General features: G+C 41.3%; 1 protein-coding gene and 1 pseudogene across 3 annotated transcripts in view; one reads left to right on the top strand and one right to left on the bottom strand.

The window, feature by feature from the left end:
• The window catches only part of RTTN (rotatin), a 148,771-nt gene extending 125,943 nt beyond the window's left edge, over positions 1-22,828 (top strand). For all 3 annotated transcript variants that reach the window (XM_060119182.1, XM_060119183.1, XM_060119181.1), the window contains exons 41-49: positions 1,943-2,048; positions 2,799-2,896; positions 4,692-4,769; positions 8,667-8,793; positions 10,862-11,064; positions 14,095-14,362; positions 20,211-20,314; positions 21,403-21,472; positions 22,520-22,828. In XM_060119182.1, coding sequence (XP_059975165.1) covers positions 1,943-2,048; positions 2,799-2,896; positions 4,692-4,769; positions 8,667-8,793; positions 10,862-11,064; positions 14,095-14,362; positions 20,211-20,314; positions 21,403-21,472; positions 22,520-22,605 — 1,140 coding nt within the window. In that variant the 3' untranslated portion in view covers positions 22,606-22,828. The remainder of the gene's footprint in view (positions 1-1,942; positions 2,049-2,798; positions 2,897-4,691; positions 4,770-8,666; positions 8,794-10,861; positions 11,065-14,094; positions 14,363-20,210; positions 20,315-21,402; positions 21,473-22,519) is intronic.
• Positions 16,069-20,078, bottom strand: LOC132503211 (small ribosomal subunit protein eS1-like; annotated as a pseudogene).
• Positions 22,829-23,309: the final 481 nt, after the last annotated feature.

Genomic DNA, 23,309 nt, shown 5'->3' with positions numbered 1-23,309 from the left:
TGTCATTTTAATGAGATTTCACGAGAGAATAAAAGACACATCTGTGTGCACAACTCTTTCCCTAGAAGTCTTACCTCCTTTTTTCCCTCATTGCTGCAGATAGTAGATGAGTAGAGTTTTTCAATGAGCTCAGTTTTGTTTTTCTCGAGTCACTAATACGTGCAAATTCAATAAGGATGTGTTTGTGAGAGCCGTTTTCCTATTAATGGTGAAGATTTTTTATAGACAAATTGGGATTCTCATAGATAACTCTAATGATTATACTCCATAGATATTCATCATCCTATAACACTTCACTGCCTTTTCACCCCTTTCTCATGGTCACACTCAGCGTGGTCTTTATCAAGCATCCCTGGCCTGGCCATTTAATATCTAACATTGGCCAGACAGGGACCTGCCTGGTTCGAGGCAGCGACCTAAGTGAGATATTTAAGATGGAATCACTGCCCCTGGTGGGAGGGCTGGGAGGCCCCCCCACTCTACTCTGCAGGCTCTTCCAGCATCATGCTGCCGCGTAGGCCAGGCTGAAATTGTAAATGGAGTTGCACCTGTGTAATTATGCTGTACTATATTTTATGTAAAGTTATGTCATTTAAGCTTAATTTTAATAATACTATATGGCTGGATCATTTTTAAATTACTGGTAGAAGGAAAAGTTATGAATTTGAATGATATCTAATATTTATAAACCAAACGAAGACCTTCTAGATTCTTCAACTTGAGCTTATGAACCCCTTGAACTTGTAATAAAAATGTACTCATATATCCACATGAGAATCTTACCATGAAAAATTCACTTGAATCTAGTCAATCCTTTAGAGCTAAAACACCCAGTAAATGGGAAATAATAGAGGAGAGAAGACAAATTAAAATCATTACAAGGAAGCAAACAGACTGTTCCATAATGTGAGCCATTCTGTAGGATGACTGATCTGGTTTATTCAATGTCTCAACAACAGTGAAAAACCCTGGTGGGTGGGGTGGGGTGGGGGGAAGAGGCAGGTGATCGTAGGAGATATAATGTACAGATATGATGTGAATGCTCCATTGGGTCCTGATTCCAATAAGCCAACTGTGAGAAGACATTTTTGAGACAAAAGAGAAAATCTGAATTTTGACTGCATATTAGCTGATACCAAGAAATTATTGATAAGTAGTTTAGGCATGATAATGGGTTTATGGTTATGTATACTGGAGTGTGCCATTTTATGATATCTACTGTTTACTTTAAAATACTTTAGCCAAAAATGTTTTAAAAGAGTATAAGGATTTGTTATCCTGTTTTTTCTACTCTTACACATACTTGAATTTTTTATAATGAAAGATTTTTAACTCATAAATTCAAATGTATAAAGGAAATATACCAAAATATCAGCATTTTCAAAATTACAAGTGATTTTTTCATTTATGTGAGTCAAAAAATTAAGTAATATTCTTTTTGAAAAACATGCCACACAATAGGTTAATGTTGCTCTAGAAATGAAAGATGGAAAGAACCAAATCACCTGAGATACAGGGGTACATTGAGTAGAAATTGAGGGAGGGGAATGTGTCTCAAGAAGAAGACAGGAGGAATTTGATAACAGTTCTCCAATTCCACAGTTTTCCAAGGGCCCTTTTAAATAAATTACACATGTGTTCATATATTCCCTGGTGAATTTAAGTGTATAAACTTGCTATGTGTTAGTATTAAACATAGCTTTTTTCTTTAGATGATGAGCCTTTGAGAATGATTTTTGGTCTTTTCCGTATTATAAATTTCTTATTCAGTCTTATCCACATAGAGCATTCTCAAATCTTAATAATTTTTCAGATTCCAGTGAATTTCATGGAATAGTTGAAAACTAACCATAGCTTTTAAATGGAATGCATCTTTTATTCACAACCATTTTGCTCCAGCTTAAGTTTTTCTCGAAGGCAGTTTGATATGTGTTCTTTGCAGTGTTACGAAGGAAAATCCTCCAGAGATGTCCTGAAAAGAGTCACTGTGAATGCGCTGATGTCGCTTCTGGCCGTCAGTAGAAGAGCACAGAAACACGCGCTGAAGGGTGAGCCACCTGACACATCAGCTCCTTTTATGGCATGCTTTCAATTTGTATATTGTACTGCCTCTTCATTTTAATTTTCTTTGGACTCAAGTGTAAAGAACTTTAGTGTCACTAAAAAAATATAGGTTTTATTTTCCCTGTACAGAAACAGTAATAAACATGCATTGCTTTTAAAATAAAAAGATTACACACGTAGATTATTTTTTGTGTAATGATTCTGACTGCAGAGAATCTATATCTAAATATTAGAGAAGCTTTTAAAAGTAGCACATCACTCAATTTCATAATCTTAACTACAAGTACATATTGCACACGTGAAGAAATCACGTACTTTTGATAGTAATAACAACTGCATTAGATGATCCTGTATTTTCATAGAAATTTCCCCTCTAGGATGTCATAATTTCTCATCTGGAATCAGGGAGCACAGGTCTCAGAGATGAAAGAGAACATCAAGCAGCAACATCAAGCCCACTGATTTGAGTTGTGACTTTGCTACTGAAACAAACTCTGCACTCCTCCAATATAAATGAGACATGGGTGGTATCATACTAAGTTGAAAACAAGTGGGCTTTAGCATTTTAGTTCTCTTACATTTTTATCCTCTGATTCATTAATGTTTCACTGAAAGTGCAAAAATGAAGTTGGTTGGAAATAGAAAATGTTATTTTTTTGAGAGTTTGTTATGTGTAGTTTTAACTGTTTTGGAAATGGAATATCCTTTTGATTGTTTTGGATTTTCCCTTTCAGCCGATCTAATAGACAGTTGCGTGGAGCAGATGAAGCACGTGCATGCACAGCTGAACCTGGAATCTCTGAGGCCTGGGAGGGCAGCACTGAAGAGGAAGGTGACTGAATTCTCAAATTCTGGGAGGCAGGAATGGCCATACGTAGAGACCGTCTCTCCAGTATCTTTGTGCTTATAAATGACACCAATGTTTGGTTGAAATGAGTGTCTGTTTTAGAAGAAAGGTACAGCCGAATAAATTAATGGGATTTCTACATTAGCAGGTTTGCGTTCGGGGTTTGTGTGTGTGTGTGTGTGTGTGTGTGTGTCTTAGTTCTCACTTGAAAATCTTTTAATGATATTTATATATTATATGTTGTTGTTATAAACATTTTGGAGTGTGCATGATACATTTTTATACTACAAAAAGAAAATCTTTCTCTCATAGGTTCACTAGGAATGAGATAACTTCCTAAGTGTTTTCTGTATGGTAGGCACTGTTCTAAACATTTCATATTTATTATCCCCTGCACACTCATGACACCACAGTCACATAACTGATAATGGATAAAGCCACTGTTTGGCCCGTATCTGGGTGGTTGCAGAGCTCGTATTCCTAATCGTGTTTATTTCCTTCCGTGACTTCTGAATGTCTCTTTTAAGCGTTGAGTCTGCTGGACTCATGTTCAAGCCGCATTTTCACTGTAAACTTGAAATAACACAGGTTTTTAAAAAAATTATATTTTGTATTGAGGTAACATTGGTTTATAACATTATATGTTTCATGTGTATGACATTATTTTTCTATTTCTTTATACACTACACCATACTCATCACCAAAAGTTTAGTTTCCATCTGTCACTGTAGAGTTGACTCCCTTTACCCTTTTTGCCCTCCCCCTCATCACTTCCCTTTTTGGTAACCACTGCTCTGGTCTCTGTATCTCTGTGTTTGTTTTTATTTGGTTTGGTTTGTTCATTTATTTGGGTTTTTTTGTTTGTTTGTTTTTTATATTCCACATGTGGGTGTAATCGTGCAACATTTGTCTTCCTCTGTCTGACTTCTTTAACTTAGCATAGTGCCCTCAAGGTCCATCTGTGTTACTGCAAACAGCAGGATTTGTGTGTGTGTGTGTGTGTGTGTGTGTGTGTGTGTGTGTGTGTGTGTGTGTGGCTGAGTAATATTCCATTGGATATATACACCACATGTTTTTAATCCATTCATCTGTCAGTGGTCACTTAGGTTGCTTTCATATCTGGACTATTGGAAATAACACAGTTTTTATATAATAGCAATGGTTAATACTAATAACTATGGTTAAAAAGATCTGCCACACAGGCTTATCGAGAAAATGAATATGTGTATATGTTTAAGTATATCTATTATATTTATATATATAGATAGATAGATAGATCTAAGACCATTATTGCAGCGGTCTATGTAATAACTAGTTTCTACTGCATTTGATAAGAAACCAAGAAAAAGCCATATTTGATCATTTCATTGGTCCAGGGACTTATATGTTTGTCAGTTTCTTTTCTTGCCTCTTTTCTTTTTTCCTCTCATGCAGAGGCCCTTTACTTAATCATTGAGAGTGTCAGCCAACACCTGATATGACTGAAAACCAGTCAGTACCTGCTTCACTTTATCGAGATGAAACATGGAGCTTATTATATATCGCAGTTCCTCCGTGCTTGATAGAACAGAAATAGCTTTTTCTTGGTGGATGTGCTTCCTGAGATATGGTCATCTTTCAGAGATCATTAGCCTGTCAGTTCCCTCAAAGCTATGGTGGTCAGGCACAGTGAGAGCATAGCTGCATTGTAATGTGACCCAGGGGAGAAGGAATTACTGTATGTAAGAAGTGGAATATGCTATTGTTGTTCACAGTTTTCAACTGCTTTTTGTTTAAACAGGAGGATGGTTTTACTAAAGAGTTAAGCATTGCCATGCAGCTCCTAAGAAATTGTCTTTATCAAAATGAAGAATGTAAAGTAAGTAGAGCTTCTTTTCAAAATTTTCATAGTGCTGTTATTAAACAGTTTAAATTTTATATGAGATAATTAGGGAAAATGGAAAACTCTTCGAATTTTTTTTTTTTGATGCACAGTTGATTGGTTTGTAAGCTCAGTGTTCATTCTCAGAAATGGATGCACCTAATCTTATCATAATTCCTCAACCCCGATGACATTTCTGTTCTTTTTTTTGCGGTGTGGGGGCCTCTCACTGTTTTGGCCTCTCCCGTTGCGGAGCACAGGCTCCAGACGCGCAGGCTTAGCGGCCTATGGCTCACGGGCCCAGACGCTCCACGGCATGTGGGATCTTCCCGGACTGGGGCACGAACCCGCGTCCCCTGCATCGGCAGGCGGACTCTCAACCACTGTGCCACCAGGAAAGCCCCCTGATGACATTTCTTATGTCGGCGTTTTGACTTTATCACTGAAACTAACTTCAGGCAGCTAAAGCACACTTGAGCCTCTTTTCTTCTACTGGTAGCCATTTCGGTTTTTTTTTTTTTTTTTTTTTTTAACTAAGATGGAATGAATGGCTGTGTATTTTTTTTAAATATATTAATTAATTAATTTATTTTTGGCTGCATTGGGTCTTCGTTGCTGCACGCGGGCTCTTCTCTAGTCGTGGCGAGCAGGGGCTACTCTTCATTGCAGTGCGTGGGCTTCTCATTGCGGTGGCCTCTCTTTGTTGTGGAGCACGGTCTCTAGGCTTGCGGGCTTCAGTAGTTGTGGCACGCGGGCTCAGTAGTTGTGGCTCGCAGGTTCTAGAGCGCGGGCTCAGTAGTTGTGGTGCACGGGCTTAGTAGCTCCACGGCATGTGGGAATCTTCCCGGACCAGGGCTTGAACCCGTGTCCCCTGTATTGGCAGGCAGATTCTTAACCACTGCACCACCAGGGAAGTCCCATGGCTATGTATGTATCTTAAGGCAGAATTTTTTCAAAGGTGGTTGTTAGACAACTGTCCAAGGGGATAAGTAGAGGTGTCTCTGCATCCATAGGAAAGAAGATGAGGGTGTCTCCCGCTTCAGAGGAGAAATCGCTTACTGCTATTGCCGAGTGTGGGCCTGTTGACGTCCAGGAGGTTCCTCACTCCCAGCTCTGCCGCAGCCCCTCTGTTGTTTTGCTCTGTCTGTGAGCATTGATGCTGTCATTTAACACAGCCGTTGGTGCTGTTATACAGGATATAGTGTCTGGAACACTTTGGTTTGCTTGGTCATAGTGATACGACACTTTTGAAGAACTAGCTTCCACACAGAATTACTATGGAAAATGAGTAAGATGAAGATAAATTACAGAAATTTTGTTTTTTAAAAAAATTTCTTACCTTTTTTGTTTTTAGTTGTGATAAAACTGGAAAATACATACTATATCTAGGAAATGAACATCTTGAACACATATCCCTTAAACTGTGTAAAATAATTTTTTCAAGGCACATGACTAACAATTTACATTTCAAAGCAATTTGATGGGAATTAAGCATTGATAGATTTCATTAAGATTCCCAGTGGTACAAACTTTTTACTCCAAATAGAGGTGTCATTTACTAAGTTTGTTAGGGTCCTTGTGACTGGGTGCAGTTAGTATGCATCCGTGACCCCTCAGTCAGGCAACACGCCAGCACACTTTCCAAGTAGGATCTGCCTGTGGATTTCCGAGATGCTCGCCTGGGTACTGGTTGTAAGTGTAGTGTTCACATTTGTAACACATCAGCCAACTATGAAAGTGTAATCTCTCCATAAGTCACGTGTTTCTGCATTTCCAAGTTGTTTAATAAGGAATAAATCCAAAGAAGAATATTTAGATTACTCTTGAGAATAGACATAGTTCTAGGGGGCAAAGATTCTTAATCTCTTTTCCTGTTCCAGCTCACCTGAGGTGGGTGACGCACTCCCATCACTAACTCTTGGTCACTCTTGTGGTGATTCGCCAAGTCACCCATGCCTCCCCACCCCGCTGTCTATACGTATGACACGGAGGAGTTTCCATACCGGAAAGGTCACCGGGGCTGTGAGGTAGATGGAATGAAGAGCGGGCAAAGTTAGAGGGGGTGAATGTGCTGGTGCAGCAAGAGGTGACGAGACCTTAGCTGGGCAGGGAGAGCGGGGAAGGAGGGAGGGGAGACGGAGGAGAAGGAGGGAGTGCGAGAGACGGAGGAGAAAGAAGAGAGATGTAGAATGACTTCCAGGCTCAGGTCTACCGCAGGCGTGCCTAACAGAGCGGCCTGTAGCCGTGAGGGATCCTCGTGTTGCGTTCGCACATCACAGTGTAAAGAGTCTTCGGGCTCTCGGGGTGGAGAATGGCTGGTAGTCAGTGGATTACAGGGCTCTGGGACTCTGAGGGGCAGCGCGGGCTGGGGACCTTAGGAGCTAGCAGTGCACAGAGGGGTTTGTAGCCGTGACTATTGTTGACATTTCCCAAGAGGGCATGTAGTGAAAGCCTAGGTCATGTCCTCAGAAAATACAGCTATTGAAGAGGAGACAGAGAACAGCTGAGAAGGGAATGCTGGAGAGAGTTTGGAGGTGAGCTAGGATAGAGGGACTGCATGGAAACGAAGAACAAAGAGCCCTTGATAGTTGCCACAGTGCCTGAGGGTTTGACAGCTCTAAAGGTAGGAGCGATTTTACCAGCCTCACCAGTTCGGAACAGAAATTGAAGTAAGCTGAAGGTTAAGTAATAGCTGGGAAATGACAGCAGTAAGAGCACTCTTCCTAGAAGCTTGGCTCTGAAAAGCAGCAGTTACAATTTAGGACATATAGCATCAAAGGAAGCTAGTCTGCGTGTTTACTCCTGACATGTAAAGTGCTTAAATATAAACAGAAATGAGCAAATCGGGGCCTAGTTATTAAAGAGACAGGAAGGGAAGAGCTAATAGATGGGTAAAGATCCCTGAGGAGGCACGCGGGGCTGTGTTCCGGAACACAGGTGGACGGATCAGTCTCTGCCCAAAGAGGAGCACCTGTTGCTCCCTGCCAGGCAGGAAGGATGGGTGCAGGGACACGCAGATACACCGTGTGCATGGAACGGCAGAGTAGAGCAGGAGCTCGCACCTCGCCGTTCCTGCCTTCTGTGTGAGACAGGAAGCAGGGTCGTCTGCGGCAGTCGTAGGGCTGTGCTCCAGGCCTGCGGGGAGTGGGGAGTAACATGGGGAATAACCTGCCCACTCTCTTTATGGGGTATTGATACTCCATAAAATTGTGTAGGGCATTATATGAAGGCCCACATGTGTGCACATGGCTGTACAAATTGCCTAGTAACTCTGTTCATTAAAAAAATTGTTGCATTTACTGCCGATAGTTACATTTTATCCATAATATTGTCCCAGCGGTAACTGATCTTCATAATAAAAACTGAGTTACTTAAGAATTATTGACTTAGCATAATATTTTGACTGAAGTTTATCATATTCAACTTATTTCAAAACAGTAATCTACTTCTGATCTATCTCTCTAGCCACACATATTAGATATATATACATATACCTACACACAGGGAGAACTCAGAATTGATCAGAATGTTTCCTTAACCAGAAAATCCCTTTTCTTAACCATATCATAGCACTTATAAGAGTTTATTTAATGTTGCAAGATATCACTGTCTTGCTTAATTTACATGTTCAGAAGCTGTTTTTCTACATTTCTGACCTAAGCTGCGTATCCTGGTCACCCCAGTGTTGCAGGGACTTCCTGAGACTGGTCAGGCTTGTGGTCAGGGCAGTCCGGGTTGCAAGGTGCTGAATCTGTCCATAGGATTCCTTTCTCTAATCAGAACACAAATCAATTCAGTTTTTGTCTCATGTCGGTGACAAGTTTTTTGGCTTTGATTTTAATTTATATTTTCATTATTCAGACTGATGCTGCCCTTGTTTCCTTCCTGCTGCAGGAGGCAGCCCTGGAAGCTCATCTCGTCCCTGTCTTGCACTCTCTCTGGCCTTGGCTTTTGATGGATGATTCACTGATGCAAACTGCCCTGCAGCTGCTTTGTGTCTATACTGCAAATTTTCCAAATGGTAAATGGAACCCAACGCTGCCTTTCAAAAACATACTACAATACTAATCTCATGTAATGTTGTTAAAGTGGAAAAATGAATATACATTTTGAAGTGTTTCTTCCACTTATTTGAGGGTATGTTGGTTAGAGGTGTGCTTTCTCATAGGTATTATAAGAACGAGCAGTTACGTTAGTATATGTTTGATGAGACAGAAGAGTCATTAGACAGCTCAGGGAATAGAGAGGGAGAAACTGTCGTGATTATGTGGCAGCGGAACATTGAATTTAAGAGGAAAATTGAGAGTGAAAATTACGATGGAAGACCTTAAAAACAGGTTAAGGTTAAAACTTTAAGAGATTCTAGAGCAGGAGGCTGGCGTGATGAAAGGTAGTTCTGGGTTCGGTTGGCTTGGCAACAGTTGGTATCGTTGGGGTGCCTCTTTCATTCCTGCATTTGACAGACTTTTTATTGAGAGCCTCCCGGGGCCCTGCATTGTTAGAGGCCAGCAACCAAGAGAGAGCGGAGCAGGCGGGGAGCAGGCGGGGAGGTGACGTGGGAAGAGGAGGAGGTGTGAGGTCGCTGTTTGAGGGGAAGGAGGTGGGGGGCATTGCGGGCAGTGTGAAGTTCCCATGTAAACTTAGGGTCACAGATTTAAGGTTTAGTCTGCAAGTTTAAGGTTTGCGTGCTTTTTCTAGCAACAGTCAGCAGCGTAGCAATTGGATTCGCCCGGTATCAATAGACAGACAGAGAAAGGACCGGAACTGAGAACATTCACAGCCATCTTGTCACTGCTGTGTGCTGGGGGTGGCTTTTTCCTCCACCCTGGAGTCGCCTGTCCTGTCGCCCACTCCGCGTGCCTCTGGCCCTGTGAGCTGGCGGGAACAGAGCCTCAGGCTCTGTGGTGTACGGAGAGCACTGCAGGGCAGCGTCGTCCTTGTTTTCAGGCCGCTGCTGTTGACCTTTCCGTCCTCACTTCTGCTCTCACTGCCCCCCACCCTGGCTCACGGCCTCTCGCAGTGTGACCGGCGGGGCACGGCGGTCTCTGAAGTGTGGCCTCTGCACATCATCCTTCTTTACCCCACCCGTCACTCCTTAATTTAGGGTTTAAGGCAGTGTGCTTAGGGGAAGAAAAGAATCCGTTGCAAGATACTGAGCAAAAGAAACATATATTGGGTTGGCCAAAGTTTGGGGTTGTTCCATAAGATGCTACAGAAAAACCCGAACGAACTTTTGGCCAACCCAATACTTTACGATAGATCTTTGAAACCATAATCTGTGTTACTTACATACTTACAGTTGATGCAAATATTAGAATGTGGCTCTAATTGAGGAAGAAGCTTTTTATTTTCCTGTCTTGTTTGTTTCCAAGCAAACCTGCATCATTTAGTGATAGTTTTGTGTAACATGAACAGAAACCTTGTTATTTGGATACTGCTGTGTAGTGTGAATACAGGAAAGATCACTCTATTTATTTGCGTTTACTTACCTTTTATGAGTTTATTTTACAGGATGTATTTGATTCAGATCTAGTTGTACTTAAGCTGGCCTCCTTGCATGGACTTTCACAAGCTAATCACACCTTAGGCTTACGTTACAATACAGTAAAATGTATTTCTAATTCTTCTATGATTATTTTTCTCCTTTGATAAATCCCATATAGTTGTTTAATTTACTGAGTAAACACTGGACTCTGGAAAACCAGTTGATGCTACTGCTGGCGCTCGCTGCTTGTGAGCTGTGTTACCTTGAGCAAGTCACTGACACCTCTGAGCCCTGAGATGTCATTTAGCATATATGGCTGGTGGCATTTGTCCTGTCCTCCCACCCCAGGATTATCGTGTTCCTCATTTTTTTCTTCTGGAAAATGGAGGCATTAGACCACAGTGTTTTTAAATGCTTTATTGAGGTCATTAGGCCCCTCAGTCCATTAGATCAGATGCAGACATATCAGCACCAGCCTTCAGTGCCATTGCAGTTCACAGGCTAATGGCCGAGTCCTTTGATAGACAGACATGCTTTACCACTCAGGCTGTTGAACTAAAGCGTGAAGCTGAGACGATGTTGTGATGGACTGTTGTTTTTGAAGGTTGCAGTTCTCTCTGTTGGTCAAGTTACGGACAATATCCTGTTCAAGCTGCACATCGAGGGGCCCCTGGCAGCTCCCTGATGCTGTGTATCCTGAAGATGGCTTCCCAGGTGCCTCTCGAGAACACTGAAGTCCAGCAGATGGTTTTCATGTTTCTTTCAAACCTGGCCTTGTCTCATGACTGTAAAGGGGTAATTCAAAAAGTGAGTACTTAAACTCTCCTTCCTGTCATAAAAAAGAGACTCAGTAAAATAATCCTTTCAACCGAGGACATGTGTGACAAGTCTAGAACTCAGTTTCTAGGATTAATTATTATGATTTTAAGGCATTTTAAAGGATTGTAAAAGGATCAGGAGGTTCACTTTGTTTAAAGCCTGTTGAAAGATGATACATGGAAAGTGACAGAAACTAGAATATGATCACACCATTCCCTTTTAGTTTGTCTTCTTAGCTTTTGGACTGTATTTTCTCTCTCTCAAAGATGACGGTTTTAGAAGACAGCTGTGTTACATTTATTTTGAGATCATAAAAGCGATATATTGGTCTTTAAACAGACCAAATTGAGCATAACAGTTCTAGTTCAATTTACATTGTCAAGCGGTTTATGAAATCACGGCCCCTCCCCAAGTTAGACCTAACTTATTTATGGCACACAGGTGACTTTTCAGTCCCTGAGACTCCTGTGCCAGAACGTGACTTCCCGCCGCTGGTTTCAACTTGGGCGCTTTAAGAGGGACGGTTGGCTTAAGTAAACCCAATACATACGTTCCCTTAGGCTGTATTTAGGTGTGTATAAACAGGATCCCTAATTTGGAAGATCCCTTAAAGTTTGAATATGATCAGATTATCTGTAACTTACTAGTACATAGTAATTTGAATGCTTCCCTTTCATTTGCATGAATGCCAAGGTAAATTGCGAAAGTTGACCACATTCCTAAGAATTGAGTCTCCTTTTCCTCTATTGTGTCAGCTCCCCAGCCACCACCCCCTCCAAAAAAAAAACACACACTTTGAGTGCAGTCTCTAAATAAATAGCAGTCTTACTAAACAAAGATCCTCTCAGTGCTATGTTGGAGCTAACTCACGCTGGTTCATGAGTGTTTTTGTTAATTTTCAGGAATTTTGCAAGCCAGCTGACATCTTGGTGGTATCTTGAAATCAGCCATGGTGGGAATATTCACGCCATGCACATCAGGGACCTACTACTCTCACCTCAGCGGTTTATTTGCCAGCACATGGCTGGATATTTGCTGTGTGTGTGTGTGTGTGTGTGTGTGTGTGTGTGTGTGTGAAGTCATCCGGAAGTGGATTTTGTTGGGGGGGGAGACAGTGCTTTCTGCCACTTCCTTATGGAGAGCACACTGGTAGGAAGCAAAGTAGGAATTCCCAAGTGGAATATAAATGCTAATCTTGGATCTGATGTGTGACTGAGCTGATGCTTATTCTTTTTAAGCTTCAGTTTCTTCATTCAAAAAAATTTTAGGTTAAACAAAATGATCTCTAAGATACTTCAACCCCCAGTCTATGATTTTGGTAAGGTACTTAAGCATATTTTGTTTTTCTCCTTTTTTATAAAAAAAAAAAATTATTTATTTGGTTGCGCCAGCTCTTAATGGTGGCAGGCAGGCTCCTTAGTTGCGGCATGCATGCGGGATCTAGTTCCCTGACCAGGGATCGAACCCGGGCCCCCTGCATTGGGAGTGCAGAGTCCTATGCGCTGTGCCACCAGGGAAGTCCCCTTAAGCGTATTCTGATATAAGTGTGATTGGACTCCATTTCATCAGATTTCCATTTCAGGTGCAGATCAGTCAGGTTAGTTTTCCTCTGCTCTAATTAGGAATCCTCCGAGCCTTCCTCTGCTCATTGTTATGAAGAGCCCTGGACAATTCCAGCTACACCTCCCGTAACTCATCTGTAGTTATTAGAAAATGTAGCTAATGCTATTGTACAACTAAAATTCTAAAATCATCTGTTTTCTCTCTACCATGGCATATTTCTTTGCATTCTACCCAGTTCAGGAAATCGTCTAAAAACATCTTTAGGCCCAGCAAAAAGAAGGACTGCCCAGAGCATATTTACAATTTAAAGTACTATCATATATTTTATCACTGTTGTCAACTCCAGATCTCCAAGATCATGGCAGAATCTAGCTGAATGGGAAAGACAAGGGATGAATCTAAAAAGCACTAATTTGGGCTGAGAGGTGGGAAGAGGTGTGAGTGGTGGCAAGGGCAGGGCGGAGTGGGATGCAGTTCTGCAGTGCACTTGTTGCTTGGGTGGTGTTGCTAATGCTTCTGTAGCTCGTTTCGTTCTTGTGCTCAGTCCTTTTATGTAAAAGTGCAGAATTTCTTTTATAGATTCAAGCCAAAATTTTGATTTAGGTGTAGGGAACCCAAGAAATAAGCCAGAATAGATTGTTAAACAGGAAGAAAGATGAGCTATTCTGGAGAGTTGTGAAAGTTAAGCGATTGTATTTCTACACCCTGATCCAAATGCCTGTGGTTCCCATGCTGTCCTGGGCTTCTTCTTGATCTAATACTTTTAAGCTTTCTTTCCTTGTTTGCATACACATTATTCTAGGTAATAAGTTATTGTCTTTCACATAGTTCAGGGTTTGGTGTGGTTTTATAGAAGGGGTTTTATTTGGAGGTTGAAATAACTCTTACAGTTAAGTAATGGAGCTTTCTCATCTATAAGTTTACAAGAATGACATGCAGCCACGAGAAATCATCTGTAATGATGAGCAGCTGGGTTAAAGTGAATATAAGATGTACTCACAGATTTTTTAAACAAATCACTTGTCCTTGGTACTACCAGAGTTGTTAACTGGTGTCCAAGACTGACTGAGGTTTTGTTTCTTTTTCTTTCCTGTAGGATAGCTTTAAATGAGTAGCAAAATCGCCAGAAGGCAGACATAAAGAGAAAACTCAAGAAGCCTGAAATAATCCCCAAACTGAATGATCAATCCTAAATAACTAAGAGTTGACTAGTTACTTTATCCATCATCAGGAAAGGATTAGTAAGAATTAAAATTTGAGCACTATTTTGTTCTCCTTAACCTTTTCATTTATACTTGGAAACAGTATAGATGGAGTATTTGGAAGGTATTGGGAGGAAGGAGAAATTAAAGTTGGGGAAAAGAGGAGCAGAATGCTAGTACTTGGTCTCTGAGGGTCTAGGAAAATAATGAAAAGACTCAAGAGGAAAATAATATTCTCTCTATTTATCCACAGAGTAACTTCTTACAGAACTTTCTGTCTCTAACGTTGCCAAAAGGAGGAAATAAACATCTCAGTAATCTGACCGTTCTTTGGTTGAAGTTACTCCTGAATATATCACTTGGAGAAGATGGGCAGCAAATGATCCTGAGGCTCGATGGCTGTTTAGACTTACTTACAGAGATGAGCAGATTCAAGCATAAGAGCAGCCCTTCTTTACCTCTTCTTATTTTTCATAACATTTGCTTCAACCCTGCCAATAAGCCCAAGATCCTGGCTAATGGTGAGTATTCTGCCTGTACACCACACGCATCCATTTATACGTGTGGTTATTCAGGTGAAAACACAGAGTAGTTTATAAATGTGCCAGGTGCTTATGCATCACGCGCCACGTTCAAGGCACCGTGGGAGGCCGCAGCTGTAGGGACGAATCGAATCGGGCGTGATTCCCGCCCCTGAGATGCTGCTGAGTCTCCCGGGTTAACAAGTCGCCGCACGACGGCCAGGCTGGATCCAGGAGGTGGTACCGAGGTGGGCCTGGGCCTCACCTCCCTCCTCCTGTCCCTCGTCCTGGTCCTCTGACTCCTGCACGCCTTCGAGCGGGTGCCGCCCTGTCCGTGGAGCCTGCCCAGACCAGCCTGTCCACGTGGCAACCCCACCTCTTCCTCCTGCCTCCCCGCGCTCTCACCCTCTGCCCCTTGCCCTGTTGTACGTTTCTCCACAGCACTACCACCCGCTGCTGCACTGTGTTTTCGGTGTGTACCTGCGGGTTCCTCATCTGCCTGCACTGGAACATAAGCTCTTATGAGTCAAGAGGTTTCTGCCTCTTGTTCACGTTTCTCTGGAGCAGCTAGACTCGCGCCCGTCACTAGTGGGCGCCCAGTGGGTGTGTGAGCTGGAGAGCCACACTGAGCAGGCAGCGGAGTTCAGGACCCAAGAGCACATGGTGACAGTAGCTTCACAGCGACTCCATTCTCTGATCTCAGGACAGATGGAGGCGAGGATCAGTGAGGATTCAGAAAAATTTTGGAACAGAAGGAGCGAAATGGAAACATCTGTTTGTGCAGCCATGTGCTGTTTCTGTGAGGCGTGTGTGAATTTCAAGTTTTATGAGGAGGCGCGTTATCATGAAAAGAAGAGAGGTGGGCTCTAGACTCCCACGTACCTGGTGCCGGCTGCCAGGCCCTCGTGTGCTCCCGCAGCGTCGCCTGGGGCAGCTTCTCCAGGTCCCCTTTCTTCATCTAGAAAATGGTCCCCCCTCCTTTCTTGACCTCGGTAGAAATCAGTTGTTAACACAGAAACTTCCTGGCACTGTTTGTGGTACATGGTAGATGCTCCAGATGTATTAGTTCTCTTTCCATTCATGTTTTTCACTTAAACTTTCTTAGAGGTGTTTTTCTATGAAACACGGAGTTTTCCAAGTGGAAAGGATTCTGCTTACATTCTGTTGTGTATAGTCATGATTCTGTTTTTCTGATAATAATTATTGAATTGCTAGAAATGCAGGGGAAGGTTTTAGAAGCTCAGCCAGCCTTTAACTTACCTGAATGAATGAGGATCTCCTCTCCCGTGGCCCCTCTGCTGACTCTGTGTGGCTGCCATGGGGGAGGGGCGGGGGGGGGCTCCAGTGACTTGTTTCCAGGTTTCCATCCACCTTCACTGTGTCTCCCTCAGTCCTTACGTTTGTGAAATGAGGGTGACGTTAGGGCCTTACCTCCGAGGGCAGTGAGACGGCCCGTGGGAGGCGTCTGTTCCTCTTCCTGCCATCACCTGTTAGCATTCACCTTTCTCAGAATAAGTTTTTTCTTTGGGGACTGCTAGCTGCAATTTTATTATTGAGAGAGTTGGGAAAAGGTCAGGCTTTAGGGAGCTGAAGGAAAAGTCTGCATTTTCCATTTCTGGATCACTCGGTTTTTTGTTTTTTTTTTTTTTTTCACAAATAAGATCTTTTATTTGTCACCATTAAAAGTCTGAATTTTAAACAGGTATTTAGACTGGTGGCTCATATCCATTAGCTCGTTCAACTTTAGCACCTGTCTCATCCCCAATAGCTTTTCCAGAACTACTACCTTCACCCTGTAGCTCCGTGAGTTTTCCCAGTTCAAACTTGGGCTTCTTCAGCATTTTTACTTTTCTAACAAAAACATCATGGACCTTTTCTGTGTCTTTTCCAGCGCTGTCTGGAATCAGTTTATTGACCACCTCTTTCAAGTCATTTGTCTGCTCCTCTCCGGTCATGATTTCCATCATCATCTTCTGGATCTGGGGGACTTGCTGGTGCTGGGCATAAGAGGTCTTCCCGAATCTGATTGTTACATTTTTTAGTAAAACCCACACAGAATAGACGAAGCAAATAACCATCGGTAGTCTTGACATCGACGTGAGCTTCATCATGGTCTGCCATTTTTTGACCATGGAGCACATTTTGTCATGCGTAAGATCCATGCCATGGAAATTAGTCAGGCAGTTTTTTCCCTGAACATCCTCAGTAATTAGCTTGAATTTTCTAAATACAACTTCATCATTCTGCAGATCAGCAGGGATTACTTCAAACACAAGACCCTTGAGGCCATCAGATGTGATTTTGGTTCCTTGAGTTCTCATGACCAGTGTTTTCCCAATATTTCTTATATTGAACATAGCTGGTACTTTCACATCATACCAATCTTTCTTAGAAAAGTGGTCAACCACTTTCTTCTTGGCTCCCTTTTTGCTGCCTTTCGTAAGATGCTTGTTATTGCTGACTGCCAGGGTGCTGCTCAGAGAGCCAAAAGGCTGGATCACTCAGGATTTATTTTTAAACATTTCCTTGTATCAGCAGTGTGCTCTCTCCTTCATTAGCTTAAAGAAGGAGCTTTCCCCAGCCCCACAGATGTGAGATCAGGGGCCTTCAAGGCAGGGTAGGAAGCAGCAACTGTGCCGCTTCTACATGGATGTATCGCAGGCACTGCCTCCGTCTCCACTTGGGGATCCAGAGGGAATGCTTGGCAGGGTCAGGCAGCTTGGAAATCTCCCCAGCAAGGCTGCGTAACTCTGATAGTAGCACCCAAACATCCAGTTTAGATGGCCAGGAGTAGAGTGGGCAGTGGGGCTTGACTTTGCTGTTTAAACAGATGCAGAGTACTCCTTGTGTCTGGTCATGTCAGGGTAGGTCTCCTCTCTGAAAACAACCAAAACATGCTAGATAAAATGTATTAGAATTCACCTTAAAATATCAAAGAACTGAAAACATAGTGGGAAACTTATAGGCCAATTTTGATTGAAAGTCTGTGCCCAGAGAGGTAAGAAGTTTGTAGAAGGCTCTTTAGCTCCCAGCACATTTGCCAGCTTTGTGTGCTTGGGCTTTTGTCCAGGAGTGCCAAGAGGGGAGGGGACAGACACCAGGAATCTCTGGAGTCTTATGGACCATCCTGCAGGTATTGAGCTGGAATCCCAAAGAACTAACCTCTTAGAAAAGGATGAATCAGAATTAAATTGGTGCCCCAAACCTCATGCAGGCGACTAGAAAGAAAAGAAAAACAAGTGTGAGAATGGGCACCACAGACTGCCCCTCACAGCTCTGCACCCCAGACACACGTAGACAAGTGGCCCATGACCTTGGCTGGAGCTGATCCTCGACTGACAGTGCCGCTGGGGGCTGAGCAGAAGCAAACTGCCCTCTGATGGATGGAGGACACGTTTGTACTGGGCCTCAGGGAACCTCCACAAATAATTTTTCAAAAGCATCAGCCAGTATACAGTTAAAGATGACCAAGCTTGTCAGGAAAAATGGCAACATGAGTGAGAAACAGCAGGGGGAAAAATACCAACTTATCTGCCTAGATTTCAGATGTTGGAATTGTAAAACACAGATTTGAAATGACTTTTTTTATACAATATTTAGATAAATAAATGACAAACTTGAAAGTATTTGCTGGGAATAGGAAACTGAAAAATTGAAAGATTTGGAAAAAGAACCAAGCAGAGCTTCACTGTTGAGTATGATAATCAGTTAGCCACTTACAGGTGTTTAAATGTAAATTAAGATATGCAGTTTGTTAGTCACACTAGCTACATGTGGCTATTGGCTATCTTATTAGACCACATACATATAAATGTTTCCATCATTGTAGGAAGTGCTATTAGACAGGACTATTCTAGAACTTCAGTAGCCAAAATTAAAAACTCAGTATACATGTCGGCAGCAAGTTAGGTGCAGTGGAGGAGAAAATTTAGGCATTAGAAGATAGATCAGAAAAACAATACCCAGAATGCAGCACAGATAGCTAAAAAAGATGAGAAAGGATTAAAAGAATAAAGGGTTTTAAAAAAAAAGGTAAGTGACATAGCAGATACATTGGGACAGTCTAATTGCATGTTTAATTGAAGTTCTCAAAGGAGAGGAGAAGAGAGGAAATGTAAGCGATGACAGCTAAACATTTTAAGAACTGTTTTCGTCAGACACTAATCCATAGATTCAGGAGACTCAGATAATTCCGAGCAGATAAATAAAAATAAATCCACATCTGTTCTCGAGGTTATTTCTGTGTTTCTGTGCGAGTTCAGTTCATACCTATTTGTTAAACTTAAAAATGTTTTACATGCTTTTTTGTATACATGTTATATTTCACAATAAAATGTGTTTTTTAAAAAAATTGATCCACGTGCATTATCAGAGGGGACACTACATTAAGTGACCTGTACATTATACAGTACCTATACAGTACTTCATTAAAAATTTTAAGAGATAGTAACTGGTTGAAGGAGTTATATAAACTTACTTAGATCATGGGTTATATGTTCTGAGTGTCTGATAAAAAGTATGGAAACATCCCTGGATGATACTCAGTTGGAGAACACAGAAATCACCCTCCCATTTGATGATGGTCCCTAAGAGTACCAGCTGCCACCCATCACCTCACATGATGAATTGCATCAGGTAACTGTTGTATATAGGCTGGGTCTGGGTAGGTTATGATACAGAGGTGGCGGGGAGTGCAGAGCAGGTGGTGAGGCAGGAGGGGTAGTCGGCAGAAAGTTGCTGCACCCACACCTCACTTCCACGCTGTCTGTCCCTCCGCTGCACAGAGTTCACTTTATGGAGCCGCTTTTTTTTTTTTTTTTCTGTAAAAGGTTTTAAATTTCTTAAAATTTCTTTTAAAATGCTAAATAAGATTACTTAAAATCATTTTTGTTTGCTTTAGTTATGGAATCTTTCATCCAACTAGTATTTATTGAGCCTCTACAATAAACTTGCAGTGTGAATATTCACCAGTGAGCAGACACACAGACTCTGCCCTCAGCTAGGTTACAGTTTCATTAGGTGCATTCATTGAGGTGGGGATAATACATAGAGTTCCCAATAACAAGTGTTTCACCCCTAAGAATGCAACATGTTTTTAAAATCACACATTTTAGAGGGAAAATAATTTGATAGAATTTAATGATACATACAGTTAAGTAGTAAAATAGGTTCATGTATTGTTCTGAAACACTTAGACGATCTCCTTGGGGCTAGACATCTCTACTTTAAAATGAGTAGGCTGCTGCAAATAATTTGTAAGTCTTTCATACTCTGGCCAGCTTTGCACAGAGGGGGTGTATCTTGTGTGTTGTTACTCCTTTAAATAACATTTTCCTCTCTCTCTCTCTCACACACACACACACACACACACACACACACATGCCTTTGAAATGTTTAGTCCTTTTTTAAAAGGCTTAACTAATATGGTATTTCTTGATTATTGTTTTATATAGTAGCCCATGCTATTGATATGTTTGTATAATGTCTTTATAATTTATCATAAGAGCAAGTCCTATTTTCCTGCATGTGAAAATGTGAGATATGATTGAACAGCTCATTGATAAACTCATTGTGTAGTGGCTTACTTCTGCTCTATCGTTGTCTTTAAATGAATGTGCCTTTGTTGAATTAGGGCCTAAAAAGTTAAGCAGCCGTGCCTTCCCTGTGCCTGCTGTGAAAACAGTTTTTTTCCAGGTGGTTCTCCCACATACCACATGTTATAAAAGATTGCTTTTGCCAACTTTGTATTTGTTTGGTGGGTAAAAAGGGGTTATCTGACCAGTCTAAGATATAAATACAATGTATTGTCTGGGACTGAACTTTTTTTTTTTAATGTGCTTATTATTAGAAAAAGTCATTAGTGTGCTAGCTGCCTGTCTGGAAAGTGAGAATCAAAACGCTCAGAGGATTGGAGCAGCTGCGCTTTGGGCTCTGATTCACAATTACCAAAAGGTCAGTTTTTAAAATCGTTGTTGTCCCTAGGGGGCAAAGACCAAGGCTCTTGGGACGTCAGAGGACTGTCAGCAAGGAAAAAATCAAAGTCACAGATAGTGTTGCCTTTGTGCGTTCAAACCATTAGTAAACTATCTGTCAAAATCTTTCATGTAATCATTTCAATAGGAGGTGTCTCAGTTCCAAGTGTTTCTCTCTTGAGTGAATTCTCCCTGTTAATATAACTTGATTTGCCATATTGGTACAATGCTAGTATGAACTGTTTCTTCTAAAAGACATGTCAAGGAAAAACTCATCTTGAAGTCAGGCCGAACAATGAAGTTTTATCCAGTTGCGAGATTCGCCTTTCTCTAGGACACGTCATCACTGAACTTTGAAGTCAGCTCAGTCCTTGTAAGGCTGTGACACAGGGCCGGCCCCAGGGGAACGGCCAGCAGGTGGGACTTGCACCTGCTCTCTCTGGCCTCTGGTCTTCTCTTTGATTGCAGACGTCTCACTCCTGAGAGAAATACCTGTGTGTACCTAGTGGCTGAGTAGTGGCCAGGTGACAGTGTTAGGATAGATGGCCATCCCCAAACGGTGCTCACGCAGCTGGCCGTCCCTGGTGCACACTGGCTGGTGTCAGCACTCGTGAGGACAGAGGCTGCTCTTGTCACTGTCACCCCTGTACCCCCAGGGCTCAGCACAGGGTTATGCACTTTGGAATCGCTCAGTAAATACTTGTTGACCAACTGACCGACTGCTAGTATTGTGTATCCTTGATCTGAAATCTGAGGTTTGAGGAAATAATGAAATACTGAAACTGAGATGGCATAGTTTAAAATAGCAAATTGAGATCAGGGGAGAAGGGGGAAAAGGGGAGGGAAGGAAGAACATGGGACAGTAGAGTAAAAATCAAGTCATAAAGGGAAGGATGTGGGCGGTGGCACAGTGGGGTGGAGTGGTGTGGAATCTCCAGCTACATTATTATCTTCTGTAGTATCCTGTTTAATACCATAGTCAGCAAGCACAGACTTAGTATTGTGCTATCCTGATTCTTAAACACATGGGAATGAATCTAATTGATGGATTGCTCTGTATTATCCTAGGCAAAAACAACTTTGAAAAATCCATCAATAAAAAGAAGAGTGGATGAAGCATATTCCACAGCAAAGAAAAGTAAGTTTTATTATTAAAGAGATTATAGTTAAACTTGGAAGCTGTTCACTGAATTCTCTGATTAATAATATATTTGGACAGTTCACAGCAAAATGGCAGTTTTCTACACTGATGTTTGAGGAGCTTTTATGTTGAAGCATTGTAAAGTGTGCCAATATTTGGTCCATGTTTTTCATTGTAACATTTTTTAAAATAATGATCTAATAGATGAATGATTGAGATACAGTATTTTCTTGACATGTCAGTGATCTTTCTCCAACTCATTTTTTTGTATCAAATTTCCTTTTGCTGGTGGCTACCACTGTGCTAAAGTGTGTTCTTACGTGATAAGAACTAGGCCCAATTAGAACTGACCTTGAACAGAAAATGTTGGTCTAACGTCAGGGAGTTGAATTACAGTCTTCCAAGAATAGATCCCATTGTCCCAGCATCCACTCGGTCCTGTGAAGTGATCATGATATGAGGCAGGGTTTTCCTCTCAAAGTGCATTTTTCATTTTAAGTGATACCAGTTTGCAATGAGCATTATTCTCTAAACCTTCTTTCCGCTAAGATACCGAACTGTGTCTTTCCTGTACTGTTCTGTGTCTATTGGCTATTAATTAGTGTTTTTATAGTGTAATTTTTTGTAAGTGGTTTAGTTTTGGGGTTCCCCCCCCACTTCGGTTTGTTTCTAGCTATGACCATGAGTTTCTAGAGGCAATGAATGTTTGAATTTATGTGGTAGGAGGGGTGGTACGTAAAAAGAGCAAGGCATTCATTTGGGATCATAGGTAATAGTGTCCATTATGGAGGTGTATCTTTTTTGTTTATACTCTGTGGCTAAACCAGTAATTAAAAATAAATTCCATAACTTCTTAATTTTTAAAATGTTTAATATTTTAAATATTAAATTTAAAAATATTCTTATAATGCTAGCGCTCAAGAATTGGAATAGAACTTTGTCACAGATAATCCTGTTCACGTGTGTTTGTGTGTGTGTCTACTGTTCAGTGAAGTGCTAAAGTTTAATAAATTGCTCTCCTGTGCTCTAATTTTTCTATCTCAGCTTTCTTAAGCTCAGAAGAAACCCCTCTAAATGCCTATTATTTGAAATGTCTTGAAAACCTTGTGCAGCAACTTAACTCTTCGTGAGCGCTCTGAGATGCTTTGCCCCGAAGCCAGCGGCCACCGGACAGGTGAGCCAACCTTGAAGCAAGTTGTGTGTAGACCTGTCCTTGAAGACGTGCTAAGCTTCTGCATCAAAGGGCATAGAGAGTCCTGGGAACACAAACATCTTTTTTTCTATGCAATGTGTTTTGTAAAAATCCTATTTATCAGTTATTTAATAAAATAAAATATTTTTAGCAACTGAAAATTGACTAATAATTGCTGCTTACAGGCTTTTATCAGTCTCATGAATATAAATTTTAGTAATGGAAAGAAGACATTGTGTTCTGATTTCCTTTTTTAAAAAAATTTTTACGTGAAATTTGGCTCATCAATACAAATCCTTATTTTTCAAAGCATACACATCAGTGAAGGAATATTTGTAGTAAACGTGTATAATTTTGTGAGTAGCTTCTTTTTGCAATTTTTAGTGAGAGTAATTCCTTTCCATATGATTTATAAATGTGTTATATTTTATTATTTTCTCCTTTCAACCTCTGAAATGTTGTGTAATAAAAAAGGAAGAAATAGTGTTTATGGTCATGTACCGTGGCCTGGGTTCAAATTCTGTCTCAGCTCAGAACATCATGAAGAACAGGAAAGTGAAAAATCCAGCAGGAACAACTCTGTCGAGGCCTCCTCACATAACTCTTAACTAACATGTAGTTCTGCACTCAGAACTTAAGATT

The sequence above is a fragment of the Mesoplodon densirostris genome, chromosome 15 (assembly GCF_025265405.1).
Source record: "Mesoplodon densirostris isolate mMesDen1 chromosome 15, mMesDen1 primary haplotype, whole genome shotgun sequence".
Taxonomy (NCBI): Eukaryota; Metazoa; Chordata; class Mammalia; order Artiodactyla; family Ziphiidae; genus Mesoplodon; species Mesoplodon densirostris.
Note: the sequence above shows the minus strand (reverse complement) of the source record. Positions and strands in the feature narration are given on the sequence as shown.